Source organism: Dreissena polymorpha, chromosome 3, assembly GCF_020536995.1.
Source record: "Dreissena polymorpha isolate Duluth1 chromosome 3, UMN_Dpol_1.0, whole genome shotgun sequence".
NCBI lineage: Eukaryota > Metazoa > Mollusca > Bivalvia > Myida > Dreissenidae > Dreissena > Dreissena polymorpha.
In genome coordinates, this window is record NC_068357.1 from 146,685,640 (window position 1) to 146,700,388 (window position 14,749).

Genomic DNA, 14,749 nt, shown 5'->3' on the forward strand with positions numbered 1-14,749 from the left:
AGTTTGTCACAACATAATATGTGATTTGGCTCATTCAATACTGGTCAATAAAAGGCCTAATTAGCAATTGGTGTTATATAACAAACATTTTATTCACATATTTCTAAAATACAACAATCGCTTAACTGTTTTAGTGTTTCAAACAAGTTTCTGATTCACGAGCGAAAATTATACTTCCATAATGGCAACACAAATATGGTTTCCTACAAATTTATCATAATCATGCAATTAGAAAACAAAATTAATTCAGTGTTGGTGACTGGTCCGTATTAAAAGCAGTTTATGTTTAAAACCAAAGCCTGTCAGCCGGAAAAATCATCCCAATAAGTCATTTTCGAAATAACATTAATAATACCTTGTATGATTCAATGAATTCTTGATACAATCAAAGCGCACATCGATGGTGATATTCACGTTATCACGGTGAAGTCATTTACCTTCATGCAGTCCCTGTAGCTGCTATAGGTGACGGCAAGCAGAATGTTGAGCATCAGGTAGAGGCAAATGATAATGTAGAGCGTGAAGTAGAGACAGTACAACCGGTTCTTGTCGTAAGCCGGTACCCTAAAAACGATATTTTGTGGACATCAAGTATGATGTGGTAAAGACGTAGGATATTTTACCTTTGAAATATAAACCTTTCAACAGCCTTCGACAACGAGAATAACCGCCCCGCACACAATACTAAAACTAAATTGGAAATTTGGAAATTGTGTTTACTGGTAGCCTGTAAATAATATAGATTAATATTCAGATCTAAAGAACATTAATGCTTGTGAAATGCGTTCAGAAGTAGCATGCTTACGCTGTTTTAGATAACTGTTTTGAATGAAGGTACGTGACTGTTTATGTCTTGTCAATCAGCTATAATTATTATTAACACATGTACGTATATTAATTGGCTACTAACATTGACTGACAAAGTAATAGGAATGGTTTTATTAATGTCTTAAGTCGGGATATAAGCGAATTCAAGAGAGTTTACTTTTTTTAAAGTATCTTATAATATGTTATAATAAATTATTAATATTTTTAGCATTGTTTTTATTAGGACTGCATTTTGGTTGAATTACATTAAATGCAATAAGAACAAATTATTTGTGATTTTATTTCGTGTAGGGAGTTTACATTTTTTCTGATGAAACATTAGCCATATTTATTAAATATCTAAGTACTGTTTTTCATTAAGGAATTTGGAAAACCTATTTCTAAACTTTTAATCTTACATTTCAATTCAAATTGTTAAGTAAGTAATTCAGAGTAACAATTTTACCCGAGATGACCACAACTTAACAGAGATTTGGATTTTTAAATAGAGAAAAAAATACGCACCTATACTTATTGCATTATAATAGAATATTCATGATATTCGCAAGTGGGAAGAGTTGTTTAAATGTCTAACTGTTGTCCAAGATGCCATCAACCAGTCAGCTCTTTCGAATGCATCCAGAGAAACAATCCACGCATTACTACACTTGTTGAATGTTAGAGATTTAAAAACCGACGAGGTAATTCGATGGACAACCTTTTAAAATAAAACACTCCAAAATCACACCGTTTCTTTAATGTCCTGAAGATTTTTTCAGAGAAATAGCCACATACTTGTTTTTCTTTTAAATATGAGAACAGTTCATGTTACTCAAATAAAGCCTAAGGGAATTGTGCAAATAGCAACCTTCTATCCATTTTCTCATTTTGAAAATAAGAGCATTGTAATGCTATTCGAAATCGTAGTTGATTGAAAGACTATTATTCAGTCGCACATTTTCAATTTCGTCGGAAGTCTAGTATAAATCAACGACTGATCAACCAATAAACATAGAAACCAACCAAACCCACCAAAATATGTTTGAGGGGATATTATAACGACATGTGTAGAAAAGTATCAAGACAAAAAGTGGTAGGGGAGGGAAGAAAAGGGGCAAGAGGGGTTGGGGCTGAAAAGCGGCAGGGCAGCGTGCTATTTTTCGTGAAAAATAGTCGGCCGATAAACTGTGAACATTGTAAGTTATTTTATGTTCTGGTTCTACTTTATAACGTATATTCAATCATTCATACAGCTCATATTGTATGAGGTATGTTCTTTATCAACAATAATTAGACGTTAATAAGAAGTAAAACTGCATGTTAATCTATAGAATATTTAATAGACAATACACATTCATTTTGGCGTGTTAATTTTTAAACTAATAGTGACAAATTACATATGAACAAAAGAAGAAGACATATTAAAAAGATTTGGCCATAAACTTTAAAGCGGTCATATATTTGTAAAAGGTGGAGTATAAAATGGAAGGTTCTCGTGCGGTTTCTTTAAATCAAAGCCCTATACATGAATATTCACAGCTAACAATATACGGGGTACAGATAATCAAAATGTAAACATTTAACATTTGAGATATAGCGTTTTGACCAACTGTTATTTAAAAGAGTTTTATTCACACTAAAATTTACTCAACTTACATGACATCCGGGTTATTGGCTGTAGTGACCAGAATGTACAGTTGCCAGAAGCTTTCAATATAATTCTTGAAATAAGGTGTACCATCCGGGAAGCTGATATCCGTTCTGTAACACATATGTCCATATAAGTCTTCCATTGAAAAACGTAACTCTGTGTTTTGTTTGAGGAAGCCTATTTCCATCATTTAAATTTCGCGCGAACACAATAGCACAAAGTTAAGAAAACGATAACTTTAATTGATAAAGAAAATGTGTCATCGCCATCATTTGCCAACGCTTAGATAATATATAGAAGGTATGGCGAGGTAAACATCGTTTTTGATTTAATACAAAATTGAGTTCTGATTAGATAATAAGCTTATGTGACCCTTCTTTCATAAAGCGAATAGCAAAACAATATTTAAAAAAATTAATTATATAATATTCATTTGTTCGCTTGGTGCTAACCTAGTTCATTCCTTAAAAGTGCGTGTCTTGGGATGTATCCTACAGCTAAATGATTGTAAATAACAAATTACGACCCGTTGGATAAAAATAAGGTTTATTCAATACCTTGCCTTTATCCAACGGCTAATACATGTACATAATAGCTCCTTTCGTTTATGTGTTCTTAAATCTAGATTTAAATATGAATTGAATGTTTAATTTTCAAATCAATATACCGTATATAAATAAAAGCTGTAATGTATCGGTCCAAATGCAGCGTTTCTTTTAAATTCGTTTTGCTAAAAAGAAACAAATTCTGAACCAAACGGGGAAATAAACTAGTGTCTCCCGCGTGGTAACCAGACACTCATACGGGGACGCTAATAAGCTTACACAATTATTCATATGTTAGAAAAGAGCTTATTTAACTACACAGCTACACCTAATTTTACAACACAGCTGACAAAATCACTTGATTGCGTTATTGGATACCTACGGGTTTTCATACGTATGGGACAATCCCTCTTCGGTCAATCTCGATACCTTCCATATTGTATTTAAGTCAATTGTTTAAGACGTTTTTAAGCAATCCTGGTACAATTCGATTAATAATAGCAACTCATTAATGACATATAAATTATTTAAATGCACCTTTGAGTTTGAACCATATCTTGATTATTTGCCAAACAAATTGCGTATATGTGTTTCAAAATTACGAGTATCGTCGCTCAAACTAGCAATTGAAACAGGTAGACATAACAATATAGAGAGATCACAGCGAGTATGCGCAAAATGTCAAGTCAGAGATATTGAAGACGAGTACCATTTTATCATGATATGCCCAGCCTTCAATTCACTGAGAAAAGAACTAATCAAAACCTACTATTATAAAAGACCAAGTATGTTAAATTTGTTGAATTAATGGGTACTTCAAACAAAACACAAGTAAGGAACCTGAGCAAATTCATATGTAGAGCCATAATGCAGCCCCACCCAGCTAACCAACCCTGGATATTCAAATATTAACTAATAAATTTCCTTTCATCTAGTAGTTGGGTAAATAAACTCGTCGTTTTAATGTTTGATGGTCGTACTATGTTCATCCTCAACATTCGTCTGTACAAGTTCTGATTACATTCACCTTATTCATCATCTGAATATGTTAGCCTAGCACAACTTAAATATTATTGTTGCATATTTTGTAAAATGTACAAAAAATAATCAAATTTTGTACAATTACCTTTTGTTTTTAAATTATATATGTTGTACAGTTTAGTATATTTCAAATACTTCACGTATAGTCTTAACGCATGGTCAAATTTTACTTATCTTGAACAAATTTGTTAAAATATTAACTAACTAATTTTTCTTCATTTTTTTCGTATCAAGTTGTCTTGTATAACGTTTAAATAATTGAACTATATTTATGGTTTTCATCCTCCAATATTTCTATGAAAGTTATTAACAAATAATTGTTTTCATCATCTGTATATGTTAATCTAGCGAAACACGAATACTATTTTATTGTTTTTTTTTGTTTCTTATTAGTATTTGTAAAACAAATCTTCATTATGTACAACTTATTAATTAAAATCATGTATGTCTGAATATGATTTTTACGCGATCAATATGATATTTAAATATTCTTATTTGTTATCACGTTGACATAGTGCTTTGTATACATGTAACTATTTTGTAAATGACAAAAAACTGTAAAGTTTACGTCAATAAAACATTCTGTCTGTCTGTCTGTCTGTTATTCAGGTAAACGAATGTCTGCATTTGGTACGATTGTGTGTGTTTAAGAATGATTATTATTAACAATGTGACTAAATGTGTCGGAATATATTAATCGAATGAAACCGGTGATACTGAATTTTCGATTCCTTTAAATGTCGAATATACTCAAATAACGTGGTGTTTTATTGAACAATTGACGAATTAAGAAGAGTCAGTGAATTGTTCTTTTACTTTTCGACGGAAATCGATGTTGACTTAAAAGGGTAATTTCTTTGATAAATAAGTCGTTGTTTTGTCAGTCGAACAAAGAATGTCTATCCATAAAGAATTGCCTGCATAAGCCAATTGCTTTAAAATAAACAGGATTGATGGCGATGAAGAAATGCAAATTTTAATAATGTGTGCAGAGTTTTCATGGAATTTTCTCGTCATGGAAGCAAACACAATTTGAAGAAAACAAAAATGATTTTTGCACACTTTTGGTGAGTAGAGCAAGAACCAGTAGATGTTTGACATGTTTATGCCAGTTAGTAAAAGTGTGAAAACAGAAGAGTTGTTTATAGACTAAAATTAACAATATTGGCGGAGATTAATGCTGAACGAGTTGATTCAAAATTGCAGCATAAAAATTATGTTGTTTTTTTGCAGTGGGGAAACTAGAATTTCAGTTGCAACAAAATCGCCTGTGCTCTGATTGAGAGTGTAACATTTTGAATGCTGATTAAACTTGAATCGATGCATATAGCGATATTTTGTCTTGTTACTCTGCTTTTGCGTCGAGTTTCGGCTAATTAATCTGTTTTTACTATTGTTTTTAGCAATTAAAGACTTGTTTTTTGCATCGGGAACCAATTTAAAAAAATATTGAAGGATAAATAGAATACTATGCATGTGTGATTGTGAACTCGAATTTATCCGACGAGTTGAAAAAAAAGGTTTACATTTGGAATGCTGATCAAATTTGAATCGAGGCATTTAGCGATATTTTGTCTAGTTACTCTGCTTTTGCGTGGAAATTTTTGGGACTATTTCGTTTGGCGTTTACGGGTAAGATCACAACCAATATTAATATGACTACGCTATTCAATCAATTTAATAAGTTTTTCCTATTGTTTTAAGCGAGTCTTCACTTCTTTTTATTGCATCGGGAACAAATAAAAACATATTGTAGGATAAATATAACTCGGTACGCCTCGAAGGGTAAACCTTTCTTCAAATCGTCGGATAAAATGAAGTTCACTAACACACTAACACTATATTTCATAACGACGCGAATTAATAGGACAGTTAGAAATTAGCAACTGATCGTATACCTGGTCTGGAACAATTTCATGCCGACAAGGGCGAATACAAGAATGAGAAAATAAAAAAGGCCTATGACGTGAGCAATCTGCCTCAATGTTATCCGGATGTTACTCCAGGCCCGACTTAACTGAAATAAGAATAAACACACAAAGTGATCCGGCAGTTACTCCAGGCCCGAAGTAACTGAAATGTAAATAAACGCACAATGCGTTTATGCAATTTATGTATGCTATTATATTAGTTAAAAACAGAATAAATATGATATGTTAACACGTACGCGTGCATCCTGAATAGGTCAAATGAAAACACCACGCTATTAATAACAATTGATCACAGCGCAAAATAGCGGGTATAAGGTGTTGTTGTTGTTGTTTTTTGCTTAAACAAACTATTCAATTCGTTAAATGTAAATGGGAAATTCAGACGTTTGCTGACCATTATGCGTAAAAATAAAGTATAATCATAAGAAGAAAATATAATAAAACATTAATAAATACTGAGGTGATGTCATTTCATGTCGACAAAAATTCATTATAAATAAGTCATGACAATCAAATAATAGGCAGCCAATAAAAACGTTAAAAATAGACATTTGTCTGAATAAAAATTTAAATACAAAATGATTGGTACTTAGGTTTGACAAATTGAACAATCTACCGAGCAAACACGTTTAAATTGAAAAGTCGACATCATATAAATAAATTTCGTTAAAAAATCGCTTTTTTGACGAATCATTACACTACTTTAATTTATTAAAAGATTTGAAATGCCTTTGAAAATGTGACGTCAATTCTTACGTGCGTGCCGTCTGAGAAGTTCATTATGAGAAGTGGGCGGAGACTTCTCGTATATCGTACCGCCTGCCATGACGTTAGATGTAACAGGAACACGTACACAACCATGTCCACAACCGTCACCTGTGGCGTCAAGTATATTCATTGGAAGATTATTGAAATTTAATTTACCATACGTTAAGTTATTCAGAAAGAGAGTTCCACGAATAAAACGCATTTTTCTCTTTTTTAAATAATAAAACGCAATACATGGAATGTTCGGAGAGTATTTTAAACAGGTCACATTTAAATACCACAATAAAAAGTCAAACTGAAACAACAGGTACAGTGTGACACTCATGCAACCAAATGTTCCATAAATTATACAAACATAACAACATATGAGAGAAAAATATTTATAATTACTCGTAATTAAAATACAAGGGTACCGGTATTCCATTTCCAGAACTTACAATAATGCTCGCAATTGCGACAAGCATCTTAATGTCCTTCTCGAATCCGCTACGTGACCGCCAGTGGGCGTGGTGACAGATGCGAAATACGAAAAACAGCAGACACGCCCCTTCAATTGCCATTGTCGCCTGAAACAGAGTGTTTTCTTAAAGTCCCCGTTCATAGCTATATATATATCCGCAATAAAAACACGTTTTCTTACGATTCTGCCGCAATAAAAACACGTTTTCTTACGATTCTGCCTATATAGGCAGAATCGTAAGAAAACGTGTTTTTATTGCGGATACCACTGAAAAGCCGGTTTAAATCGGTTGAAAACAAACAATATAGCGATTTTTATTTTGGAGTCGAGTACGGTAAAGTACGAAAACGACATAATTAATCTTCATGATTCGACACGTTAATTCAAACCTAAACAAACACAATTGCGGATACGGGCGAATTTAGCGGCGAGAAGGTAAGAACAAATGCAAAAACATCTGTTACTGACGGAAACTGAGTTGCAACGCTACGTTTTTGCTAAATCTATGTATTCATCTTCCATATGCAAATAATGTTTTGCGAAAGCTAAATATACATATAGATATAATTTGCATAACTCGCGACGATGGAATGATTTTCGCCTATTGCATGTATTTATGATCGTTTATATATTATTTTATCGATTCAAAACCGATTTTGACCAGGTTTTCGATGTCAACATCGATACAAATATATTGCAATGAATTTATGTAAAGTTTATTTCTCGCTATACGATGCAAAACAACGATCTATTCCGCGAACTGGGACTTTAAGCCCCCAAAACCCTCACAGCGGCTACTTATATACGGGCCAACAATAGACACTGCATTCACATGTACAAGCATTTCAGATTTGGAAAGATAGTTGTTTGCTTGTCAGCAAAAAAAAATGTAATGCAGTTATAGATGATTTCCATCATATGTTGATTTTTTTAAGACAATTCCTATAAATGATTAAATCATAAATAATTTAATGAAACAATTATTTGATTATATATGCAGCACGCAGCACACATGATGAATGAATAATTAAGGCAGGGATTTAAAGCTAAGCTTGGGTGTAGTTATACCGCCAGCAGAGAAGGGGTGTCTCTTGCAGTAATTTGATCGATCGGTATGTGGGAATATCTGTATACAATTTTAAATGTTTGTGGAACGGACTACTTAGAACTTTTTATATGGCATTTGTTAGATTATAACAAATGCCTGCGTTCTAGTATTTGACATGTTTCGATTATCTGTTGCAATATTGTATCTATATATCGTACTCATCGAGTTGACTACATCGCAATCTGTGGTTGTGATGTCATTCACAATTTATGGTACGTGCAATGAATATTATTATTGTTCTAATTAGCCTAACTAAGCACGAGTTGATCAGGGTGAGTTAGTGTTGTCCCGCCCTGTGGGTTACTTGTTTCCATGATTATGTATATAGATTATATACACATTTTCCCAAACAATAAATTTGTATGAGAGCCTAGATTTGTAGTATGGAGCATCATGTATTTGCCCTGTACAAAAGTGTGTTCAAATTTTGCCGATTGGATAAAACTGGCCACGACCCAATTAGTCACATAGTAAATATAGACTTTTAAAGAAAAATGACTTCAAAATTCTTCTTTGGAATCATATGCCCATAGGTTTTTTATTTGTTTATTTAACCTCACATAGGTTTACCGTATGTATGTTAACCTTGACTAAAAGTGTATGGTCAAATATGGCCCAACCTTTCTGTACATTATCATTATTTTCAGTGAAGATTAAAAGAAAACTCCCCTAACAGACGTCTATCTGTGAATTCAGATAATCAATTTGGGGCCACCATGGCTCTTTTGTTATTGTAAACACAGCTAAAAAGTGAATTTGAAACGTGTACATTATAAGTATTCATATTTTGAATATGTTGTTTCTTCAAAACAACGATTCGACGATTGCGGCTTACATCAATTTTAAATTCTTCATTAATGTAATGTTCTCTTGCGTTATGTATTGACCGCGAGGCTGTCGTGTCATTTCTTTATTGCTCATTTGAAGCAGGCATGTGCGAACCTCAACACGCTGATCCATGCGGAAAGATCGACTGACTAGAAAATCAATCTATGGTGTGTACACCTTTGTTCAATAGACAGACATTTCAATAAATGTACTTATCGGTACGGTATATTTACGGTAATGTTCGTTTGATTGACGATTACTTTACAAGAAACAATTATTTCATCTTCACATGACTTCTTAACTTTTGTGTTTTTGTTGTTACTTTCGTTGTTATTATGGAATAAAAATTAATATACATAGTAATTCAGTGTTTTGTATGCACAATGAGTTGTAGTAATAGAATGATAAAACATGAATTGTTAATAAATTGCCATAATGAAATGTTCTTTCCTCAATAAGCCTATTACTCCTATATACTCCTCTTTTGATCTCAACCCTTTCATAAGAGAAATAATTGATAATATGCTCTGCTCTTTGCAAGTTGAAGCATTATATTAAGTGTTCCATTAACTCTAATAGGTCTCAGCAGAGTGAAGATCACGGGGGAATTGATTAATCAAACTTGCATTATACCGAACGTGTTAATAATTCGTAATTTGATATTTCGATAAAGGTCGCTATAATAAAATGTTCACAGATAGTTGCTAATGTCAATTGCTTATATGTACGTATCTTGTTAAATAGTTGTATTTTTCCAGTTTGGAAATAAGGTAATAATGAGTATACGAGTATTGTGGTATGTGTTCTCTTAACCGTTATTTTGTACAGAATAGATACAGAATATTCCAAATTGAATGCCTAAAACTTCTGTGTCCCCATAACATAGTTCGTATCACTTATTCGTGGATACAAAAACAACACAATTTCGAAAACTGTTGTTAATCCATTACGGTCAAGATTCATTGATGGTAATCCATAACGGTCGAATTTAAATTGTTGTTCATCAAATATATTGTAGAATTGCAAACTATTATTAGTCATGTGTTAGTTAACTACTGTTGTAATACTCATTGAAATGAAGTATACAAACGGTTTCAGGCTTGGATGTTCAACGTTAATTTTAACTTTTCTTTTAATGCAACGACACCTTTAACTTTTCTTTTAATGCAACGACACCTGAGCTATTTTAATTTGTTAGCAATACAAAAAATGACGTGTAAGTAAGTTAAATATGATGGCACTTGCCAGAACATGTTTTACTTCTGTGGTTGAAAACTGTTTCATTGTATATAGTTGTATTCATCTCATAATGGCTATTTATTCATTAAATCACCGTTAGAGTTATGGTAAGGCTTCAAATCCAGCTAGTAGTGATCCTAGATTAATGCTTTAATACATCCAAAAATTTTTTTTTGAGAATCTAGTTATATAGGCGTTTCAAATGTCAAATAACGAAAGGCTTCATGGTCCCATTAGCTGACATGGTAGCTTCTTATCAGACGACGATAATGCGCATTTTTTTCTGATGCTACCTTGGCCGTATATTTCACAAGACTTATATTCGCCTGACGCGGCTCATAAAGCATTGCCGCTTTAGAACGTTATTCGTGACACTTTCAAGGTGCTGCCTACAAAAAGCAATAATACACAAAATTAAATGTAATTTATTTGCATTTTAAATACGTAGTGTGTAAATGTTTCTGATATACGTAAATGTTATAGAAACCTAAGTTAACATAGTCAAAGGATATGAATTTGATGCAAAACAACTTAATTATACTTACATACAATTATTATGCATATGTTTATTTTGTGAGCAGTCAGAGAAATATTTTTTGAAGATGAAGATTGTGCAAATTATTGTCAGTCATGTTGTTTGATGATGAGATTACATTTGTGCAAGCAATGCGACATAATTGGTTTAACTCTTAGTTTTTCACTTAAAGTGAAATTGTATAATCAAATGAGACGTGTATAAGAAGTGAAGAAGTCCGGTACAGTAATTCAAGAGCTTTATTTGTCACTGAAAGGTCAACGTTATTGTCACGAGTAAGGTTTATAAGTGAACTGAAACTTACCTGGTATGAGCGTTGAAGAGTTCAGTATGTCAATGAAAGTTCAATGATATCACATGAGAGATGCACACGCAATACAGATAATCTTTTATGCAATTGTCTGTCATGAAATGGTAAATGATAACATGAGAATAGTATGCCGAGTGCCACTTACCAGGTACCTCGATACGACTTATATTCAATGCTTTCGTCCGTCAATTAAAAGGTTAATGTAATGATCGCAAGAGACGCGAATATACTCAGTCAAACTTACCTGGTACGGAAGTTCAAGACCTTTAACCGCCGGTTTCTCAAACAGAGCCAGTAAAAGAGAAGATATTATAGCCACATAGAGGGGCAGCCGCATGTACATGGACTTGAAGTATTTGTATGACCTAAAATAGAAAAGCAGTATATTTTAGATGGAAATAAGAACTTTCTCCAAAGGTAAAGTATTGATAGAGATGTTTTGAATTGAAGTTCACGTGTTGTGGATATAATTTCTAGGACAGGTTTTGCTTAATTTGTTGTGGCATGAAATAAACAAGAAAATAAATGTTATGGGGAGCTAACGTTTACTGATACTGTTGACAGTGTCAATTACTTGGATGCTCAAATGATATTACGCTTATATTTTCTCAAGTTCAGAAGTATTCGATATCAATTGCGAATAGTCCACATGAGGGGAAATAGTGTATTTTTGAATGTTCTTAATAAATAAAAACTAGATGAAAGGCAAAATGAAGTTATTGGAAAATTTACCGCAGTTTATAACATACAACTTTAAATAAATCACATAAAAGGCCTTTATTGCCAACATTTTAACTTGTATATACTTTTGAGAATTTTAAATTATATATATATATGGAGAAAGATATGCGTGAACAACCAGACACACAGACATACAAACAGACATACATATTCCTATTCCTACCGCAACACATCTCCAACGTTGGAACAGTTTTACATACACAGAAGGGACAGTTACATGAACATTTATTTACAAACATGAAACCAACGTTGTATTTATTATTTATTATATATATATAATAAAACACCAACGAATATACCTTCAAAACCACTGGATCCCATAAGGATACAAGATAAGTATTGATGCAAAGCATCAAAGGGAGTCGGGAATTTCAGTGTAAAAGGCACTCAATGAAGTTACATGGAACTGTAAATATTAATATATTGGCCGATTCTTTTTAACAAATAGAAAAAGATACTGGTATAACCAGTATCTATGATTTTGTGTTATAACCCCTAAATAACCATTATCTATGATGTTGTGTTATAACCCCCAAATAACCATTATCTACGATTTTGTGTTGTAACCCCCAAATATTTCATAGTTCATTTTATTTACATTGGTTTCCTTTTTTACTGGCATCCGTGTGCAGTTTTCATTAATGGAACAGAACTGTGTAAGTTTTAAAAAATCTGCTTCATCTTGTAAGCGTAATTTCATATTTTCTCAACTTGAAGGGGAGATGATTCTGAACTTATTCTTATGTTGCTCATTTACGATAGGGGTTGAGTACTCATTGATATGAAAACACTGTAAAAATTTTAATGTGTTTACGACCCCCCCCCAACCTCTGACACATATATTTCATGGACATAATAAAAAATGGTTACAATAAACCAGCGTATTTATTTAAACTAAAATGTCTACATCAAAACAAAAAGTAAGCATAGAACACAAATAAAATAATTTGATTCTATTGGGGCGCGAACCTTGGGCCTCTCACATGTGAAGCGAGCGTGTAACCACTACACTACGGAACCGCTTGAAAAATCACCTTCTAACTAAGATATTAATAACTGACTGTAGTGTAACGGTTATCAATAAAGCAATAAACCGTGTAATCGCTGTCGTCTTGTAAAATTGAAGAAAATACGCGTTAACCAAAACTCGAACAGCAAAAGTCTGCGCTATTGTTAGAAAAACCACAAAATAAATATATTTTGATTATGTTTTGTTTTTATACAAAACCAGAAAGTTTCACTGGTTCACGTATGCCCAGTCCCTGTGATCTTTTATTATTGCCTAGTCCCTGTGATCAGGTATTAATTTAAAGAATTAGCTTTGCATTATTGGCAATAAATGTTGTAGTAAATGTAATAGACACAAATGCAGTACTCATTTACACTAATTTACACAAAAAATCACCACTATGAAAGATATTCTGACAACAAAAATATATACATTGATCCGTAAAATAACTTCTCCTCCCATAAGCGAAAAAAACGTATTACATACGAGTCTCCGCACTTCAGTGCGATGCCAACAAGAGCAATAAGAAATAAGTATATATATATATATAAGAGAGAAATTGTTCAAACAGTGTAAACAAAGAGTATCTTGCACCCTAGCGCTTTGGACTATACGTCTTCTTCAGGGGTGTATACAGATATGAGATAACGATTCTCCAGTGCGAATGTACAATAGAACCATTGTCTTGTAAAAACCTGCATCCACATGAAACAACTTCACGCTCATTTAAGTACACGGCAGTGTGCATTCGCACTGGAATCGTTAACTCATATCTCTCTCTCTTTCTATATATATATACACTTTTCTATATATCGATTATAACACAATGCACAGTGGGTTTGTTGTTTTTCTACCAATATAAGCCGGAAGATCATACAAACCTCACATATCTTGGTTCCCGCTTCACCTCGAATTTGTGGCCTTCCATAGCATCGGCAACAAGAGTCGCTGCTAAATTTAGGTCCTGTTAAAGCAGAAAATGGTTTACCCGTTTGATACAGTGTGATATTGTAATAGTCATGGTGTAACTGCATAAAAATGCAACAAAAGTGTATAGCATGTCATATCGTCAGTCACATCGACGGGGGCCGCAGGTTTTTTTTAATGAACAACCTACTCCATAGATACTGGTAACTCATTTATACATGTCGATAAAAAAATCTAGGCTTTTTCAACAAATTACCATTTTGTTCATTTTTGACTATGTAATTTTTTGCTTCGACATTTGGGTATTTTTGTTAAGCTAGAAATGCCACAGCGTCCCTTGTATGATGCGAAAGAAAACGTGCAGCACATTTGCTGTAAATGATAAATGGTTACAAGCTGATTTTGTTATTAATTCTTTTATTGGCAAGTTGTCTTCTGATATTAATAATAACTACATAGATACTAACCCGTATACTCAAAAGATACTATCAGTTTGAATAATGATGGTTACACATTTTGGTGTTCAAATAACGATATACTGATATACTAGCTAATTACAGAACAAATAATACAAAGCTATCAAATATGTGTGGTTCGCCCCTACCCAGGCACAACCCTATCCTACTTAACCACATGGTTCGCCCCCTACCCAAGCATAACCTTATCCTACTTAATCATATGGTTCGCCCCCACCCAGGTACAACCCTATCCTACTTAATCACATGGTTTGCCCCCCACCCAGGCACAACCCTATCCTACTTAATCACATGGTTTGCCTCCCACCCATGCACAACCCTATCCTACTTAACCATCGTTGAGACGCATGGGCATTAAAACGAGATGCGGTGT

General features: G+C 33.2%; 1 protein-coding gene across 1 annotated transcript in view; it reads right to left on the reverse strand.

The window, feature by feature from the left end:
• The window catches only part of LOC127871825 (two pore channel protein 1-like), a 30,520-nt gene that overhangs the window by 11,562 nt on the left and 4,209 nt on the right, over window positions 1-14,749 (reverse strand). Inside the window, exons 2-8 of the mRNA XM_052415050.1 lie at window positions 13,855-13,937; window positions 11,468-11,588; window positions 7,181-7,309; window positions 6,732-6,851; window positions 5,943-6,061; window positions 2,464-2,568; window positions 438-564 (exon numbers count right to left, since the gene is read on the reverse strand). Of these exons, the coding sequence (XP_052271010.1) occupies window positions 438-564; window positions 2,464-2,568; window positions 5,943-6,061; window positions 6,732-6,851; window positions 7,181-7,309; window positions 11,468-11,588; window positions 13,855-13,937 (804 nt within the window). The remainder of the gene's footprint in view (window positions 1-437; window positions 565-2,463; window positions 2,569-5,942; window positions 6,062-6,731; window positions 6,852-7,180; window positions 7,310-11,467; window positions 11,589-13,854; window positions 13,938-14,749) is intronic.